The 16,360-nt window shown below is 40.2% G+C and overlaps 2 protein-coding genes and 1 long non-coding RNA gene across 4 annotated transcripts; 2 read left to right on the top strand and 1 right to left on the bottom strand.

Moving 5' to 3' along the window:
* Nucleotides 1–2,707: 2,707 nt before the first annotated feature.
* tspo (translocator protein) lies at nucleotides 2,708–7,159 on the top strand. Of its 2 annotated transcripts, none has more exons than XM_034083488.2 (4): nucleotides 2,708–2,805; nucleotides 5,451–5,626; nucleotides 6,238–6,376; nucleotides 6,455–7,159. In XM_034083488.2, exons 1-4 carry the CDS (start codon nucleotides 2,731–2,733, stop codon nucleotides 6,626–6,628), a joined length of 564 nt encoding a protein of 187 aa, XP_033939379.1. In that variant the 5' UTR covers nucleotides 2,708–2,730; the 3' UTR covers nucleotides 6,629–7,159. The 2 variants fall into 2 exon arrangements, with proteins under 2 accessions (XP_033939379.1, XP_033939380.1); XM_034083489.2 differs by lacking the exon at nucleotides 2,708–2,805 and adding an exon at nucleotides 2,846–3,185 and having other exon boundaries at nucleotides 6,455–7,157.
* A 695-nt stretch (nucleotides 7,160–7,854) lies between these two features.
* LOC139433856 (uncharacterized) lies at nucleotides 7,855–8,956 on the top strand. The gene is made up of 2 exons (XR_011643261.1): nucleotides 7,855–8,637; nucleotides 8,858–8,956. It is a non-coding gene; the product is annotated as an uncharacterized lncRNA (long non-coding RNA).
* A 4,473-nt stretch (nucleotides 8,957–13,429) lies between these two features.
* Nucleotides 13,430–16,359, bottom strand: uqcc2 (ubiquinol-cytochrome c reductase complex assembly factor 2). The gene is made up of 4 exons (XM_034083642.1): nucleotides 16,167–16,359; nucleotides 14,720–14,794; nucleotides 13,699–13,765; nucleotides 13,430–13,614 (listed from the first exon to the last, which is right to left on the bottom strand). The coding sequence occupies exons 1-4, from the start codon at nucleotides 16,302–16,304 to the stop codon at nucleotides 13,508–13,510; spliced, it is 387 nt and encodes a 128-aa protein (XP_033939533.1). The 5' UTR covers nucleotides 16,305–16,359; the 3' UTR covers nucleotides 13,430–13,507.
* Between the last annotated feature and the right edge of the window lies 1 nt (nucleotide 16,360).

Raw genomic sequence — 16,360 nt, 5'->3', positions numbered from 1 at the left:
ATTCCAAAGCAACTTACAATGACTGATTACAGGGACACTCTCCCTGGAGTAACTGAGGGCTAAGTGCCTTACTCAAGGGCACACTAGTAGTGGTGTTCCAGGCGGGATTTGAACTCGCAACCTTCCCATCATCGGCCCACCTCACTATCCATTAGACCACCAAAAAAAGAAAAATAATCAATGTATGGGAAACGCTGACTAGGCCTATGCAGTATTTGAACATTATGTGCATTAATGTAATGCATAATAGTCTACGTTGTGTCAGTGGGGGGGCCGGGCCTTGTTTAAGAGGCCGGTAGCGGAGGGGAAGAAACTGTTCAGGTGGCAAGAGGTTTTGGTCCTGATGGAGTGCAGCCTCCAGCCAGAGGGGAGGGGGGGTCAACAGTTTGTGTCCAGGGTGGGAGGGGTCGGCCACTATCTTCCCTGCACGCCTCAGGGTTCTGGAGGCGTGCAGGTCGTGGAGGGATGGCAGATTACAGCCGATCACCTTCTCTGCAGAGCGGATGACCCGCTGCAGCCTGCCCTTATCCTTGGCTGTGGCTGCAGCGTACCAGATGGTGATGGAGGAAGTGAGGATGGACTCGATGATGGAGGTGTAGAAGTTCACCATCATTGTTTTTGGCAGGTTGAATTTCTTCAGCTGCCTCAGGAAGAACATCCTCTGCTGTGCTTTTTTGATGAGGGAGCAGATGTTCTGCTCCCATTTGAGGTCCTGGGCGATGATGGTGCCCAGGAATCGGAATGACTCCACAGCAGTTACTGCAGTCACACAGAGTGATGGAGCTCCAGGTGGTTGTCCCTACACCAGGTCACCAGATGGTCCATCTCCCACCTGTAGGCAGACTCGTCCCCACCAGAGATGAGTCCGATGAGGGTGGTGTCGTCTGCGAACTTCAGGAGCTTGACAGACTGGTGACTGGAGGTGCAGCTGTTGGTGTGCAGGGAGAAGAGCAGAGGGGAAAGAACGCAGCCTTGAGGGGAACCGGTGCTGATGGTCCGGGATCAGAGACATGTTTCCCCAGCCTCACGTGCTGCTTCCTGTCAGACAGGAAGTCTGTGATCCACCTATGTATTTATTTGTGATAAAAAGAGAATACAAAATAACTATACATCAATCAATCAATCAATGTTTATTTATATAGCCCAATATCACAAATGTTACATTTGTCTCAGTGGTCTTCACAGTGTGTACAGAATATCAGTATGACAATACGACACCCTCTGTCCTTAGACCCTCACATCGTACAAGGAAAAACTTCCAAAGAAAACCCAGTTTAAAGGGAAAAATGGGAGAAACCTCAGGGAGAGCAACAGAGGAGGGATCCCTCTCCCAGGACGGACAGACGTGCAATAGATGCCGTGTGTAAATTGAAAAGATAATACATTTGCAACATAGGTAGTCCAAATGTTTGGAAATGCATGTGTGTATAATAGGAAGATGAATCCACGAGGATATCCATCCAGGACCTATGATCCAGGACCACAGCCACGACTCAAGATCCAGCGCTCGCGATCCAGGACACAGGACCGCAGGATCATCCATGACTCCGGATCCCAGCGTATATAGACACCAAAAAGAAAGACATTTGGGGAAGCTGGGTTAATCGGAACATGAGTGTACACGGGTATAGACAGAGAGAAGGAAGAAGTAAGATGTCCCCCGACAAACTAAGCCTATATCAGCAAAACTAGGGGCTGAATCTAATCAGCCCTAACTATAAGCTTTATCAAAAAGGAAGGTCTTAAGCGCACTCTTAAAAACGGAGTGCATAATACATAACACATGACATATTGAAAATACTATAGGCTACACCTAGTTTTTCATATAGACTAGCTCTACTTGTGAAGCACTTGTGTAACACAAGTGGGGGAAACTGGAGGCTATTATGTATCCAAATTGTGTAATACTGTGACGAAGGTAACTTCGTCACTGTGGACTGACGGCTTCAGGCCTTGTAATATTGCACATGTGGTTTGGTTTGGGGGTGTTACCCCAACCCGTTTTGTCTGTTGTTCCTGATTGTGTTCACCTGGTGCCCTGTGTTGTCTCCTCACCTGTGTCTTGTTGGGTTAATTAGTGTGGGTAGGCTCTGTGTTTCCTGTTTTGTTTGGTGTGTGAGATCCTTGTGTCTGGTGACTGTGCTCACGTGAACAGCAAAATTGAGGCTGTGTCATGTGCCCGTGAGTAATAAATGCCCACACCAGGTTGTATTTTGGACGTTCTGCCTCTGCCTCCTTGCTTGGTCGGGCCGCTCAACGGTCAGCTTCACAAATACACTTACACAACTTTTGTTATAACAATTAAAATTATACAAATAGTCTTGTCTATTTCTTTAGCAGGATATGTCCAGTTTTTTTTTCTCTAATTGTTATGACTATTTTTTTTTTTATAGAATAGGCCTACATTAAGCAATTCTAATTGAGTCAACTTCATGATACCTTTTCCACTATAGTTTTGTGCATAATTATCATTCTAGTGACCTCACATGTTTGTACGTTTGCTTACTATTTTAACATTTTTAAATGTTACTAGCAAGACCAAGAGGCATATTTTATTAAAGCTTTCCATAGTAACCTGAGATTTTTAGATTAGATTTCTTGTTTTTTATATTTGATGTATGCACCATGACATCAAGTCAAATTCCTAGTAGCCTATGTGCGAACCTACCTGGCAATAAACCTGTTTCTGATTCTGATAAACTTAGTACACACTGGAACAAAAAGCTACCCATGAAAAGAACACCCCGGAACTATCTCGACGCTTTCATAATCTTTGCTGTCCATCCCGGTATCCAGACCAGTTGGGTGTGTGTTTTGTAATTTTTTTGTAATTGTGTAATCGCTCGAAGAGGAAGGACGGTAAACTAGTGTGTTTTGTGACTTTATTGGGACTTTCTACAACTTAATTATTTAGCTACCGAAACAATTCACCACCAACCGTCAATCTTCTCTCTCGTCCTCTCGACCAATACCACACTGTGACGTCACGGTGTTTGTCTTTGCACGGGGAGTGTCAGCAGCACTGACCCCACTGATAAGATAACACACAGCCCAGCCTGCTACACAAACTAATATCACAATACAGCAGCATGCATGAGGTGTTCACTGTCAGTATAAGTCAACGTTAGTCCGATACAATAATACATTAGCTTTGCTGTGCTGAGGAGAAGGCAATAGAGTGAGAGGTGAGTAGCTTGTTATATCAACCTACAAACAAGACGACGTAAATGACACTACAATCTTATTAAACTGCATATTGACCTAACGTTAGCTAGAGCTTATCAGTCCTGTGACATTATGACTCCTACAAAGCGAAAACACTACATATTTGCTTCAAACCTACGTTAGCATGTCTTGCTGTTGTTCTGAAACATTCGGATATTTTGTCGCATGTTGACCCTCAGTCGTGACTCTGTAAAGCAGGGGTGGGGAACCTTTTTCCTCTCAAGGGCCATTTCAATGTTTACAATATCCTCAGAGGGCCGTACAAGTTATTGACCTGTGCTTAAAAAAACTAAAATCACAGCCCATTCATGTCATTCTGTGCAAAGAAAAAGCAACCTCTTAATCCAGATATCTCACCATGACTCGCGTATGCATGCACGTGCAGGGTGTGGCGTGCCCCCCTGGGAAGATTTTTTTTTAAATGTTGAAGTTAAAAGCATGAATCTGGTGCACTTTGAGAGCAACATTAGGAGATCTATGGACACATCTCTCAACACCCAAACACAACTGTAAGCAGATTTTCTTTTAATTTATGGATATTTGACAAATCACTCCCCTTTCTTCTTTATTAATAACTGTCATATAGTATTTTATACCTGTTTACTTTATTCTCTTATTTTTTTTATAACTATAATGATCATATAAAGATGTGCCTTTGCCTCACTGGTTGTAGAACAAGCTTCTTATATTCGTTAGCATAGCTAGCTAACCAGATGCTAATGATTACAACACAGTTATTGACTGTCTGATCAGTATGACAGATGAGCAGATCGCCACTGGGCTTTCAACTAAAGACACAGACACGCAGAAACTGCGACATGTGTATGGACTTATTGGTACTGCAATTTCTGAAGGGCTGGAGTGGCGTTCTGGTGCTCTTCGTCATATCAGAACTGCACACTGTCAGTCGAGACATATACCACGTGATGACACGTTAGGCTCGTGTTGTGTTCAAGGACGCTGACCGTGGCCAGGAAAAACAGGTACTCGCTTGTTTAATTTTTTTGCGGTCTAGATTTCTTTAATTTTTTAATTTTTTGCGTGTGTTTATAAATTACCTCGAGGGCCGTACCAAATTGTCTCGCGGGCCGTATACGGCCCGGAGGCCGGAGGTTCCCAACCCCTGCTGTAAAGTGTTGCCAAACAACCATGCATGTTAACTGTTTGATTGAATCTAGGTTAATGGTTGCAGTTTTACACCTTAATTAGCCAACGTTTTCCTTTTAAGGCAGCATGAAAATAAACTTCAGGAAACACGAAACAAAATTCACAATTTGTTAACATCATGTGATTTTGAATCAAACAAAAAACGCGTTTGAAGGATGATGCTGAAATTGCTATGCATTCCACTGCACTGCTGCAAACACTGGCAGAATTAGAAGATGATCTGCTTAAAGTTACCTGAAGAAGCTTAGAGCTGAATTACATTGCTAGTAAAGCTGGAAGATAGGTCATTTGAGTTTATACACACATTAATGTACATAAAAGGCTTTTTTTATTGGGTAAACTGCCAGTCATGTAGCTCTGTCAAGTTTTGCTAAACTGCCATATCTGTACCTGTTGTATACGGCTTATAAACCTAGGTTTATGACTGCAATTGTACATGTTGTTATCTTTATATGCCATTATTACATGGCTTAGTTGAATACTCGATTCTGATTGGTCAATTCAGAACACGTGACACGTTGTTAATACCGAACAGACAGACCGCTGTCAAGGACTTATTGACCGTTGTTAAGGACGCTCACATCTTCAGAAAGAAGTCCGGTCGATTTAACTGTATACAGTTGGGCCGAAAAGCAAACTGCATGAACACCTTCATGCCGATCTAGATCCCTCCGCTTCGCGTCGGGCTCCTGATCAGCCTGTCGGTGTTCTTTTCCCCATAATGACCGCGTCGCAGCACATTATCCCTTACTTGGACGTTATGCTTTTTAGGACAGGGATTTTTCAAGAAAGTCTGCTTGCAGTAATAACTGACAAAAAACGACCTTAATCGTCCTAAAGGTACCTAATACCTTAAGCACCAATTTTGGATTACTGAGGCAGATACTGATATAGGTATTTGAGGGTTTAAAGCATCTGTAACATACATCTCTCATATTAACAATGGATCACTTGTATGTGAATGGTTTCCCAAAGAGTATTATCACCTGACTCTGCAGTTCTCCTCATCTCTTTGGTGCTTTCAGTGTGTCCATAATGTTTTCCCGTTCTTATCACAGAACATGTGGCTGCCCATGATTGGGATGACTGCCCTGCCGCACCTGGGGGGGCTTTACGGCGGTTTCATCACACGCAAAGAGGTGAAGAGCTGGTACCCAACCCTGAATAAACCCTCATGGCGCCCACCAAATGCTGCATTCCCTGTAGTGTGGACCTGTCTGTACACAGGCATGGGGTAAGCATCGCGTTGACAGACTCCTACAGCTGCAGTCTTTCAAGCTCCTTTCCCACCAAAACCTGTCTTTGTACTCTTTCCACTTTTCAAACTAGTCTTCCAGTGCTAGTCTGCACGTCTGTGAAGTTGAAAGTGACCAACCTAATTAACATAGGGAATACTTGTCTATATTGGCAATGTTTAAGGAGTCAATCGCCTACTTTTCCCGTGTTTAAAAACCCTCAAATAACATCGTATCTTAAAGGTGGGGTATGTAATTTATTTCAGAAACACTTTTTGTTATATTCCATGGAATGCGATAGCAATGAATATATTAAATGCTTTGACCCCTGGAAGCCGTGGCGCTGTAAAAAGCACGACCAATCATTTTAGCCGGCCCGGCTAAAATAACTGGATGGCCTACCTGCCTGTCAGCCTTCCATCTGTGCACAAACTTATCTCGTGCCCTCATTGGTCATGTGCGCATTCGTGTGTGTTGGAGGAGGGGCTCTGTAAGGAAGTCTGAAGGAAGAGGCAGATTTTTACTGTACTTTCAAATTCTAGCGCACTCGAGCTGGTTTCTCCAAAATTACATACCCCACCTTTAATAACCGTTTTTACATGTTGTGTAGGTATAGCTCCTACCTGGTGTGGAAGGAGCTGGGCGGTTTCACTGAGGAAGCGCTGGTTCCTCTGGGACTTTATGGGCTGCAACTTGCTCTCAACTGGATCTGGACTCCCATCTTCTTTGGTGCACATAAGCTGAAATTGGTAAGTTTCACACATAAATGTAATTATTTCTTTACACTGCGAGATAACAGCTCAACGGCCCTCTCTCTGCCCATATAGGCACTCATAGACATTGTGCTTCTCACTGGGACCGTGGGGGCCACCATGGTGTCTTGGTATCCCATCAGCAGAACGGCCACTCTGCTGATGGCCCCCTACCTGGCCTGGCTTTGCCTCGCCACCTGCCTCAACTACCGCATATGGAGAGACAATAGAGAGGAGAAAGAAGAGTAGCTTTTTTTTATTTGAAAAAAGGGCTTTTTTTGTATGCATTCATGATTAAGAGTTTTGTGTTGTAGTAACTGCTATAACTCAATTAAAAAGAAAGATGTATATCCAATCTATCACTCTTGAATACATTCCTTCTCGCACAACAGGCCAACAACTCAAGTTTTATTTATTTATTTGTTACAGCTTGGAGGCTTTAAATGCTGCTGTGTAATGTGTTGAGCACCAAGCCTTTCCTCAGACACTTTAAAGGGGACCTATCATGCAAAATGCACTTTTTTATGACTTTTATACATAAATATGTGTCCCCGGTGTGTCAGGGAACTCACGCAGCGTCAGAAAATAAAACCCTCCGGGCCGGTGGAATTGTATTATCACTGGCCCCACCGTTGTAACCACAGGCCCGGAGCATTCGTCCACCAAAAATAATGAAGAAAATTAACACATTTGTTGCAATGGTAATTTATGCACTAACTACATTACTACTTGTACTACAACATTTGAATAATCAGTTCTTCCTCATTTCCTCAATTGTTTATATTTGGTTTATTAAAATAATGATATTGTGGTCATTGTTAAAACATTTCTGCTATTATTATGAGTATTATTATTTGTATAATGCACTTTCTGCCTTCCTGTCATTAGGAGTTAGAAATGTAATGGCTATGTAATTGATTAGATTAGAAACTTCATTATCCTAAACTGCTGGGACATTTCGTCAATACCTTTATATTGTCTACTCTTCACTTACTTGTCAGCATAGGTCGGCATTGATGTACAGAGCCGACAGAAGACAATGTTTATATTGGCATCATATAGAGAGGCGAAGTCACGCCCATCTACTTCCTGCCCATGGGACCCCGGAAGCGAAAAATTAACATTGAATTCAATGGAGAGAGAACACGTATCTTTTGATCCCGTTTGAATTGTGCCACGAACTACACATATGATGTTTGTCAATCTTAAACAATAAGTTCCATGTCAAAAAAGTCACATTTTGTCGTAAAACTGTTGAAATATAAGACTATGAAAAATACGCGACTACAAAGACTACAAATCCCAAATCCCATTCTGGCTCGCGTAAGTGATGTCACAGGCGATAATGCTCCAAGTGGTTGCGACTCGTAATTAAAGCGAAGAAGAAGATCTCATAACTGATTTATTCCCTCCAATAAATAAGAGATTGCTAAAAATAAATTCACTTTTACAAGATGCCTGTGTGCTTTGTACCAGGTTGTAATCACATAAGTGATCATACTTATAGATCATAGCTCGTTCTATCGCTTCCCGTCTGATGAAAGGACCAGGAGTCGCTGGATCAGAGATCTCAGGTAATACACATGTTGTGCATGGAACACAGTCAAGCTAGCTACATAGCTAGTAGCGAGCACGTTAGTTAGCATCACATTACTTAGCCTTGTCATTTGTATTAGCCTTAACATGAAGTGAACCCAAATGTTAAACAGTAAGAGTAGTCATGATGGTAAGTATTTTGTGAAACATTTGAAGAGGAGCCTATCGCCAGGTGCTAAGGGGGCGGGAGGTAGGCTAACGGCAGATTAGCATCTGCGATCTTTTCTACTTAATGCTATCTGCTCAAATGGTTAACATTGAACATTAAAAGATCAGGCAGTTCAGGGAGAGTCGAAGGCAGGCAGGCAGCTTTGCATGACATGTATTTATTTATAGAAGGACCATGCATACACAAACATTAATCTCAGCAAAGAGAAGAGATGCAATATGCCAGATTATAGCTAATAGCTAATTTCCATCTGTGGTCCATTCTTCTGGACGTGTTTCATTGTGATGATAGTGAGTCAATCTGTTTGTTGGAAAGACAGTTGAGTGATTACTGATAGAACATTATTAAAAGAGATAATTATTCAAAGTGTTGTTACTTTAAAGTGTTGTTACTGACCTTTTTCTCTTTTATTTTCTTTACCTCACCTGTAACTGCTGAGACCCTGAGGAACATGCACACTGGACTGACCTGCTCTGGCAACCTGATTTCCACTGTACGTAATAGTATTTGGTTATGGTATATTATTTATATACATCAAAGGCACAATGCACCCCCCAGAGACACACATGTATTGAGTGTGATATTGTGCATAGGTCAAGTGAAATCATCTTTACATACTAGAAAACTGTAGGAGTGGCAACTTGTTTTGAAATTGAATTTTTAATATCCGATAATAAAGTTGATCTGTTTTCTTTATTCTTCTCTCTTCCCAGCTCCATCCATCACCGTGCTCTGTTCCTGCAGGTCCTGCTTGCTAATCAATGCTTTATTTTTTTACACAATTACAAATAAAGTCAATGTGTTGTATGACATGAAGTTGTGCTTCATTCGGAGTCAATAATACATTCATTCTGCCTTCAACTGCACAATGATTGTGGACTGCACCGACATCCATGTAGCTGCCCCCCAGTAAGATGAACCAAGCAAAGAGGGTCAACATCATGCCTAAGGACATCCAGCTGGCCCGCCGCATCCGCGGAGAGAGGGCTTAGACTGACCTGAGACCAGCACACCCAAACACAACGGCTCTTTTAAGAGACACCTACAGTTTCAAAGAGTTGCAATCCTACGTTATTATAATTATTAAACTGGTTCATGTGTCACTTAGTTTACTGAACCGTGATGAAAGAAATGAGTGAGGTAGTGGTTTACTGAAGTTACAAAGACATTAATATATGAGTGACAGGTCAGTGTAAACACAAGCTTCTGTCAATTATGGATCACTCAAACTATTTATATAAAAATATGTAATAAAGTTCTAAAACAAGTATTCGGTATATTCCTTGATCGCTTTTGGAGAAGGTTGTTTTTAAGTTTACTAAAATCTATCGTTTCAACTGTTTCACTTTATAAAAAGGAACAGGTGAGTAGAGCATTGTTGAGTTTCTTATTCTGTCAGTTAATTATCCAAATGAAATGTTTATCATTATTTTATTCAACCCTAAACAAATTGATTGTACCTTTTTAATAATGACCTTACATGGTTAAGTTAAATTAACTTCAGAAAATCAAATCTGTTCTGAGAAAAAACTAATAAATGTTTAAAGATAGGAACTTGCCATCCCACTGAAAAACAGTCCGTAGAGATTTAAAGGCGTAGTTGTAGTTCAGTCCAACGTTTCATTTGGATTCATTTCTCCAACAGTCAACTATTTTCATAAAGAATATATATATTTTTCAAAGTCAACTTTATTGTCAATCTTACTCAGTTTGTGTTTATAGACAGAGATCAAAAATACTTTTAAATCAAATAAAATTATACAATTTACAGATATGTATACAAATATATATATATATATATATATCCTATATAATGATGGTGGACACTTCACCTCCAGCAGGGCAGATGGCTGCACAAGTCCATCGGGGGATGCTCCCAAAACACAGACTCACTCACAAAGAGACCAGACTCGAACACTGTCTCCTGAGAGGCCTGCACAAAAGCCTTCACCCCTTCGGCCTCGTTTAAAACCCCCCAGTTGACAGCCATGACTCCGTCCAAGTTGTACCCCCCGAGCACCCTCTTCATGAGGGACGCACATGGAGTGGATGAAAGTCCCGACCGCAGCACAGAACCAAACTTGCTGGCTGTCAACCTGCCCCGCCTGTGTAACTGCCACTTTGTCCGCTGTCCTCCGGTGGCTGTCTGGATGGCAGCTTGCTGGTCTCTGCTCAGTCGCATTGAGGCAAGAATTGCCTCAAGCCCCCGACCCCCTTCACCAGCTCCGGCACGGTGACAATGGCCTGATGTTGAGGCCGCGGCTCTGGCTCAGGTGACAAAAGCCATGCCATGCCACACTGTGCGCCCCTCAGTGCAGACCTGAACCAGTCTACATCCTGAGTGGCGATGTCTCTGGCCAGTGGGTTGTATGTCTCCTCTCACTGTTGGTAAAGTTGAGACACCGGCTGGACTACTTTGGAAGTGCCAGGCTTCCTCCACTGGCACTCAACATCTGTGGAGCTGATCTGCCACATGGCACATATTGCCAATGCTGCAGCGTGGCTGCATTTGTACATCCCCCGTGCACAATCACAGACAGCGCTCTGCATCGCGCCATCGCCTCCCATGCAGATCTGTACAAATAAAGAAAGTACCATGTTTGTTAGCATGCTATAATAGATTGAATGAGCAATAATACAAGGATGGTCCGGATCTGGGGGTGGGAGGGGTTATTTTTCCATAGTTTTGTCTGATTGTTGTTATTGTTTGTTTTTTCTGTATTTTTTGTAATGTGTGTTGTACTGGTTGTGATTGTACATTGTATTTTTCTAAATGTGTATGAATACATTTTTGAAAAACATTTGATCAACAATAAAAAAGGATTTGGTCAGGATCTAGACTCAGTGTGTAGTTTATTAATTAATCAATGCTCTCTACATTAGGAAAACACATACCAGTGTACCCGAGGGAGTCACGCACAGCTGTGCCTGGATAACCAAACAAATTGACAAGATAACTAAAACCCTTGAATCTACACACAGCAAATAAACTCAAATGACACAACGAGATGTAAAAGGAGATCACACATACAGTATAGTCGATATAAAACTGGCCGTTTCAATCTGAAGAGCAACTAAAACAAAACACGGGAGTATACCTTGTTCTTGTGAACACTAATGTTATCCACAGCAGACACAGACCACGAAGTTCTAAAGGAGAACACTAGTTACTGAAACAAAACACGTTAGTGTACCTTGTTAGCTAATGTTAGCTAGCTGACATTAACGTTACACATTGCACTCATATTACTCACCAACATCTTGTAAAGCCGGTCCCGCTGCTCTTACAGAACCGAATAACTCCCCTTTCGTGTATGTACAGCTCTCAACGTGTCCAGACTTGTAGTCACCTCGTTTTATACTTTTATTCTCATTCTGAAAGAAACAGGTGACATTTGCTAACGTGACGGCCATCTTTGTGATGGTGACGCGTATTGTGCGAGACCAAGAGACCTGTAGTTCACTCAGCGGTTTCACACAAAAAAATGTGTAACTTCACAGTTTTACGACACATTTTAATTTTTTTGACTTTCAAAATATTCTTTTAAATTGACAAACATCATATGTGTCATTCGTGGCACAATTCAAACGGGATCAAAAGATAACCTTTCTCTCTCCATTGACTTCAATGTATAATTTTACGCTTCCGGGGTCCCATGGAGGCTCCCGGAAAGGGAGGGACTTCGCCTCTCTATTGAGAGGTGCAGCCAGTGACGCGTCCTAAAACCAAGAAGTAAGCTGCTGGTTCCCTCGACAAAAAGCAATGGGATTTCTCCACAGGGTTTTGGAAAATAGCTGGAAATAAGGTCTGTGGGAAATAAACCTGTTTGATAAATGCACGTTTTGTTCAGCCGGAAAATCTCCACATGTCTACCCTACTTTTATAATTTTCGAATCATAAATCTAATCGATAGATTATAAAAGGGTTTTAGGACGCGTCACTGCACCACTAGAAGCCAACTCCATCGATCAAGCTGGCTGAAACTTTCTCTCCCTCTTCTTCTCATGCTCCCTGTCACTCTCCTTTAACTCCTCCGGTGACTTTCTTTTATTTGAAGATAGTCTGTAGTGAAGGAGCGCGCTCCCGTTCACAGGAGCCTGCTCGCGCTGCACTCTGCAGCAAACAGCTGTTTGCTTTTCCCCCAACAACGACAAGCGACTCACGGAACGCTATGTTGTAGCGTTAATAAACGAAACAATTTAACTAAATTGCTAGTCAAAATACCTACACCACAGAAAAATTTTTTTAAAGCAATATTTTTAGTGGCCCGAGCTGGCAAGTGGAAAGTACGTTATGCTGGCCCGGGGTGTCTAAATAGTGCTTCCGGGCCAGCGGGCCATTTATAATGTCGAGCCCTGTATCAGAAACAATGCCCGACTGTTTTGGACGTAATATGGTCGGTGTTTACGTTAGCATCGCTAACACTCAGAGCTAACCTGTAGGCCTACTGGAGAGAGCATGTGTGTGAAGAAGCAGGAAATAAAAAGGTACTCACCTTGTGGTATAACCGGCAAGAGAGAAAGCCTTTGAGTTCCATACCGTTTCAGAAATAATCCTTGATAATCCATGATATGGCGTTTCATCACGGCAGTATCTGCCAGTAGAATCTCCCGTATGAGCAGGTTTAAGCTCCGCCCCTCTTTAAAAAAAAAAAAAGCTTTATATCCAAAATCAGCACTTTTGAAACGGGAAGTGAAATAGAGGGATATGAGGCATGGCTAGAATGGGTGATCCGTTTGGTATTTTGAGCAAAACACTTCATAGACATGTTTTTTTATATATTTGTATATATCTGAGACCTATTGCCTAAAAATAGCATGATAGGTGACCCTTAAATAACATACTTATAGTCATTGGTGTTGAGAGTTATGTTCCCAAATTTGTCACCCAGTCCACGACTAAAAGTTGGAGACAATTATAGGATACATTTGCAATTTTTTTCCTTTAAGTGTATTCAGTAGGGCATGAGAACATAATGAAAAAAGCAAAGAACATCCTCAACAAGGCAGAAAAAAATAACTATTTAGTCCAAGGGCCACAACTAAAAGATTTAAAAAACTGCTAACACATGTGAACAAACAAAAGAAAATGAACACAGACAAACTTTCTTGGTGAAAGTAGAAATTATGTATCTATTTAAAAGTATTTAGAATGTTATTTATGTTGTTGGAGAGACTTTCTTGTTGAAGTGTTTTGATCCCTTCAAATGTGAAACCATTACCCTACATAGTTAAACGTTTGTAATAACGAACAACATGGATAGTAAAAACAACATAAGAATCCATAAAGATATGAACAATAAGCTTTATTTATTATACATGCATGAGACAAGAAAGGAACAGTCAGAAAAGATTAAGGGAAGTTATTTTTCAGGGGCTTTCTCTGGAACCTCTTCGGGGGATTTGGAAAATCTCTCCGATAGTTTCTTCCACAATCCCTTTTTCTCCTCATCCATCTGGTGCAGATTTCCTGTAAGTAAATATAAAGTTAACTGTAATAAAAATGTCTTTCATAATTAGTTATAAAGATAAATGCCATATTGTGGATTCTTACCTGACAAAAGCAATTTACATTCTTCAACCGTAACGCCAGTAAAGCTTGTGTCTCTTACACGAGGAAACTGAGAAGATAAAGACATGTTTGCATAAAATAAGGGTAGGTTGGATACATAACGTTTTCACCCAGAAATACACACTCATAATGTAATAATCACAAATATCTTTTTTGAAAGGAGTATTTTTTTTTAAATGTGGTCTATATCCAAGGTATTGGTAATACGTAACAACCTCTGGACTAATCATAAAGCATTATTATCCGCATTAAAGAATACATTTTTTTGTGGTTGGTTTTTCTTTATAGTATCGAAGATGACAGAAACATGTTTCCTCAGCTGATACACTTCATGCTACACACAGATGTTTTCAGGCAAGAACATTTTTTATTTATAGATGCTGTATAGTTTGGCATTAAACCAGGTAAAGTGTGTTTAAGATTATGGAGTTTTTATGTTTGAAAATGATCATAAAGAGAACCTAAGAAAAACGTAATACAAATTATGTTAGACTTGCACACAGAAACACTTTGTACTAAATGTTTTCAATTGGTTGTGTCAACCCTCCGTTATCCAAAGATGCCCTTTACAAAAATATATATTTTTTAGACCAGTTGTTTTACTTCTTAGAAACTTGCCAAAATAAAAATGTAGTAACTTCAGTCCTATCCGTCCTACTTGTTCAGTGTAGTTACTCAATTTCGCAGTGATTTGTCACTGGGTTACTTGCAATTGAAAACAATGAAATTATATTAAAATATGTTTTATAAACAAATTGATGACAGAAAATGTTTAGACCAGTTGTTTTACTTCTTAGAAACTTGCAAAAATTAAAATTGTTTACTAAACAACATTTAAAACTGGTAGATTATTGTGGGATGTGTAGATAAATCAGTCAATAATTGTGGACACAACTTTGGAGTAATATAGTTTCTCAGTAGCAATATTTAGGTTATATTGTAGGGAAAAAAGCATTTTAAATAACCGTTTTTGGAAGTTGTGAATAAATTATACTGTACTTACTCGTTGTCTGTAGTAGTTGCTGTTAATGCGCGCCAAACTTTCATACATCTGGTCACACTTCTCTGGATCTGAGATCTGGCAGGAAGCATGGATAAATTGGACAAGTTTCAAATGCTAGGTACAAAACAATGTATTATTGATAACAATCAGAAGGCTGGTATAAATTCATTTTACAAGACAATTGACCAATAAATTATATTAAGTGCAAACCAATGAAATGTGGGTTATTTTGTACAATGTAAAACATTTTTGGGCAAAACACTAAAAGCAGTGAATTGAAAATATAAAACCAATCTATAAAATAATCAGCTGATCAATAATCAAAATATTAGTTATTTGTAGTCCTACTATAAGTATTAACTTAAAAGATCAGATATCAGTAGTATTATAATCAAGTTGGTGAATACAAAGTATAACCATTTTTAATGAAATTAAATAAAGCATATACTTTAAAGTTACAACCAAACAGAACTAGTAGGATACTTTGAAATAGACCACAGTGAAGTTGGTTTTAGGTTGGATATTTGACAAACAGCTGTATTAATTTGAGGTCACATGACACGGAAACTCATCAGAACATCAGAAATGTCAACAAAAAAAAATGCTTAATCTCAATAACATTTATTTTAAAAAAAATAGGAAAGGGACTACAATTCTAAAAATAAAAAGAGATGTGTTCAACTGGAGCCATTGGGTCACATGACATGGAACATGATGAAAAAGAGGCATTTAATGTTCACAAAAGATCCTCCTTGTCCTGTGTGGTTACACAATTCTACATTGATATGGAGTAATTACATCACTAGATATGGAAGCTATTGAAAGGAAATATATTTTTCAATAAAGAAACGGCTGAATTGTCATAGCAGTGTATTCATATCAAATGAAAATAGCAGTCAAGTCCTATCTTCAGTCCTATCCGTCCTACTTGTTCAGTGCAGTTACTCAATTTCGCAGTGATTTGTCACTGGGTTACTTGCAATTGAAAACAATGAAATTATATTAAAATATGTTTTATAAACAAATGTATGACAGAAAAGGTTTGCCACATTATACACATTTAAGCATAATTATTTTACCATCATTTGAACCAATATGGGAAAGTTAACCAGGAGGAATTGGAAATAACATTGCTTATGAGTCTGTAATTTGGTAATGGTTCCTAAATGGAACCCGGAGGTTAAGAGCAGAACTTCACCATAAAAGTGTACTTGTACCACTGATACAACACTGTTTACATAATGACAGCTTTTCTAGCCGTCCTATCAAAGTTATGCGATGAGGTACAAACTTAAGCCCAGATAAGTATTGCCTTGCAGAGCTGCATGTATAATGTTAAATACAATAAATAGAGGCTCAATCCACGATCTGTGCAGACAAGGTCGGCAGCGGTTAGCCTTGTTATCCAATTAGCTTAGCTTGCTGTGTTTTTGTCAGTAAAACTAACCTGTGTGTTTTCACCCTCACGGAAGGCAGAAGCTACTCTCTGCCGCAGAAACGTTCCCAAATCCCGGGCCTTCTTGCCCTCGTCACGGGGCCATTCCTCACACAGCTTCAGGAACCGACGGTACCTGGTTGCAGCCATCTTTGGATTTTAATGAATATCGCCTTTGGGAAGTTTGAGCTTTATCGCACTCCGTA

This window comes from Pseudochaenichthys georgianus, chromosome 5 (assembly GCF_902827115.2).
Source record: "Pseudochaenichthys georgianus chromosome 5, fPseGeo1.2, whole genome shotgun sequence".
Classification (NCBI taxonomy): Eukaryota; Metazoa; Chordata; class Actinopteri; order Perciformes; family Channichthyidae; genus Pseudochaenichthys; species Pseudochaenichthys georgianus.
Note: the sequence above shows the minus strand (reverse complement) of the source record. Positions and strands in the feature narration are given on the sequence as shown.

Bases quoted from the DNA above. Each gene is read 5' to 3' on its own strand.
- uqcc2 (XM_034083642.1), bottom strand. From the start codon at position 16,304: ATGGCTGCAACCAGGTACCGTCGGTTCCTGAAGCTGTGTGAGGAATGG. The intron at 14,795-16,166 runs GTTAGTTTTACT...GCTTCCTGCCAG, and splicing joins GTGAGGGTGAAAACACACAG to ATCTCAGATCCAGAGAAGTG. The intron at 13,615-13,698 runs GTAAGAATCCAC...ATTTACTTACAG, and splicing joins ATGTAAATTGCTTTTGTCAG to GAAATCTGCACCAGATGGAT.
- tspo (XM_034083488.2), top strand. From the start codon at position 2,731: ATGAAAAGAACACCCCGGAACTATCTCGACGCTTTCATAATCTTTGCT. The intron at 5,627-6,237 runs GTAAGCATCGCG...CATGTTGTGTAG, and splicing joins TGTCTGTACACAGGCATGGG to GTATAGCTCCTACCTGGTGT. The intron at 6,377-6,454 runs GTAAGTTTCACA...CTGCCCATATAG, and splicing joins GTGCACATAAGCTGAAATTG to GCACTCATAGACATTGTGCT.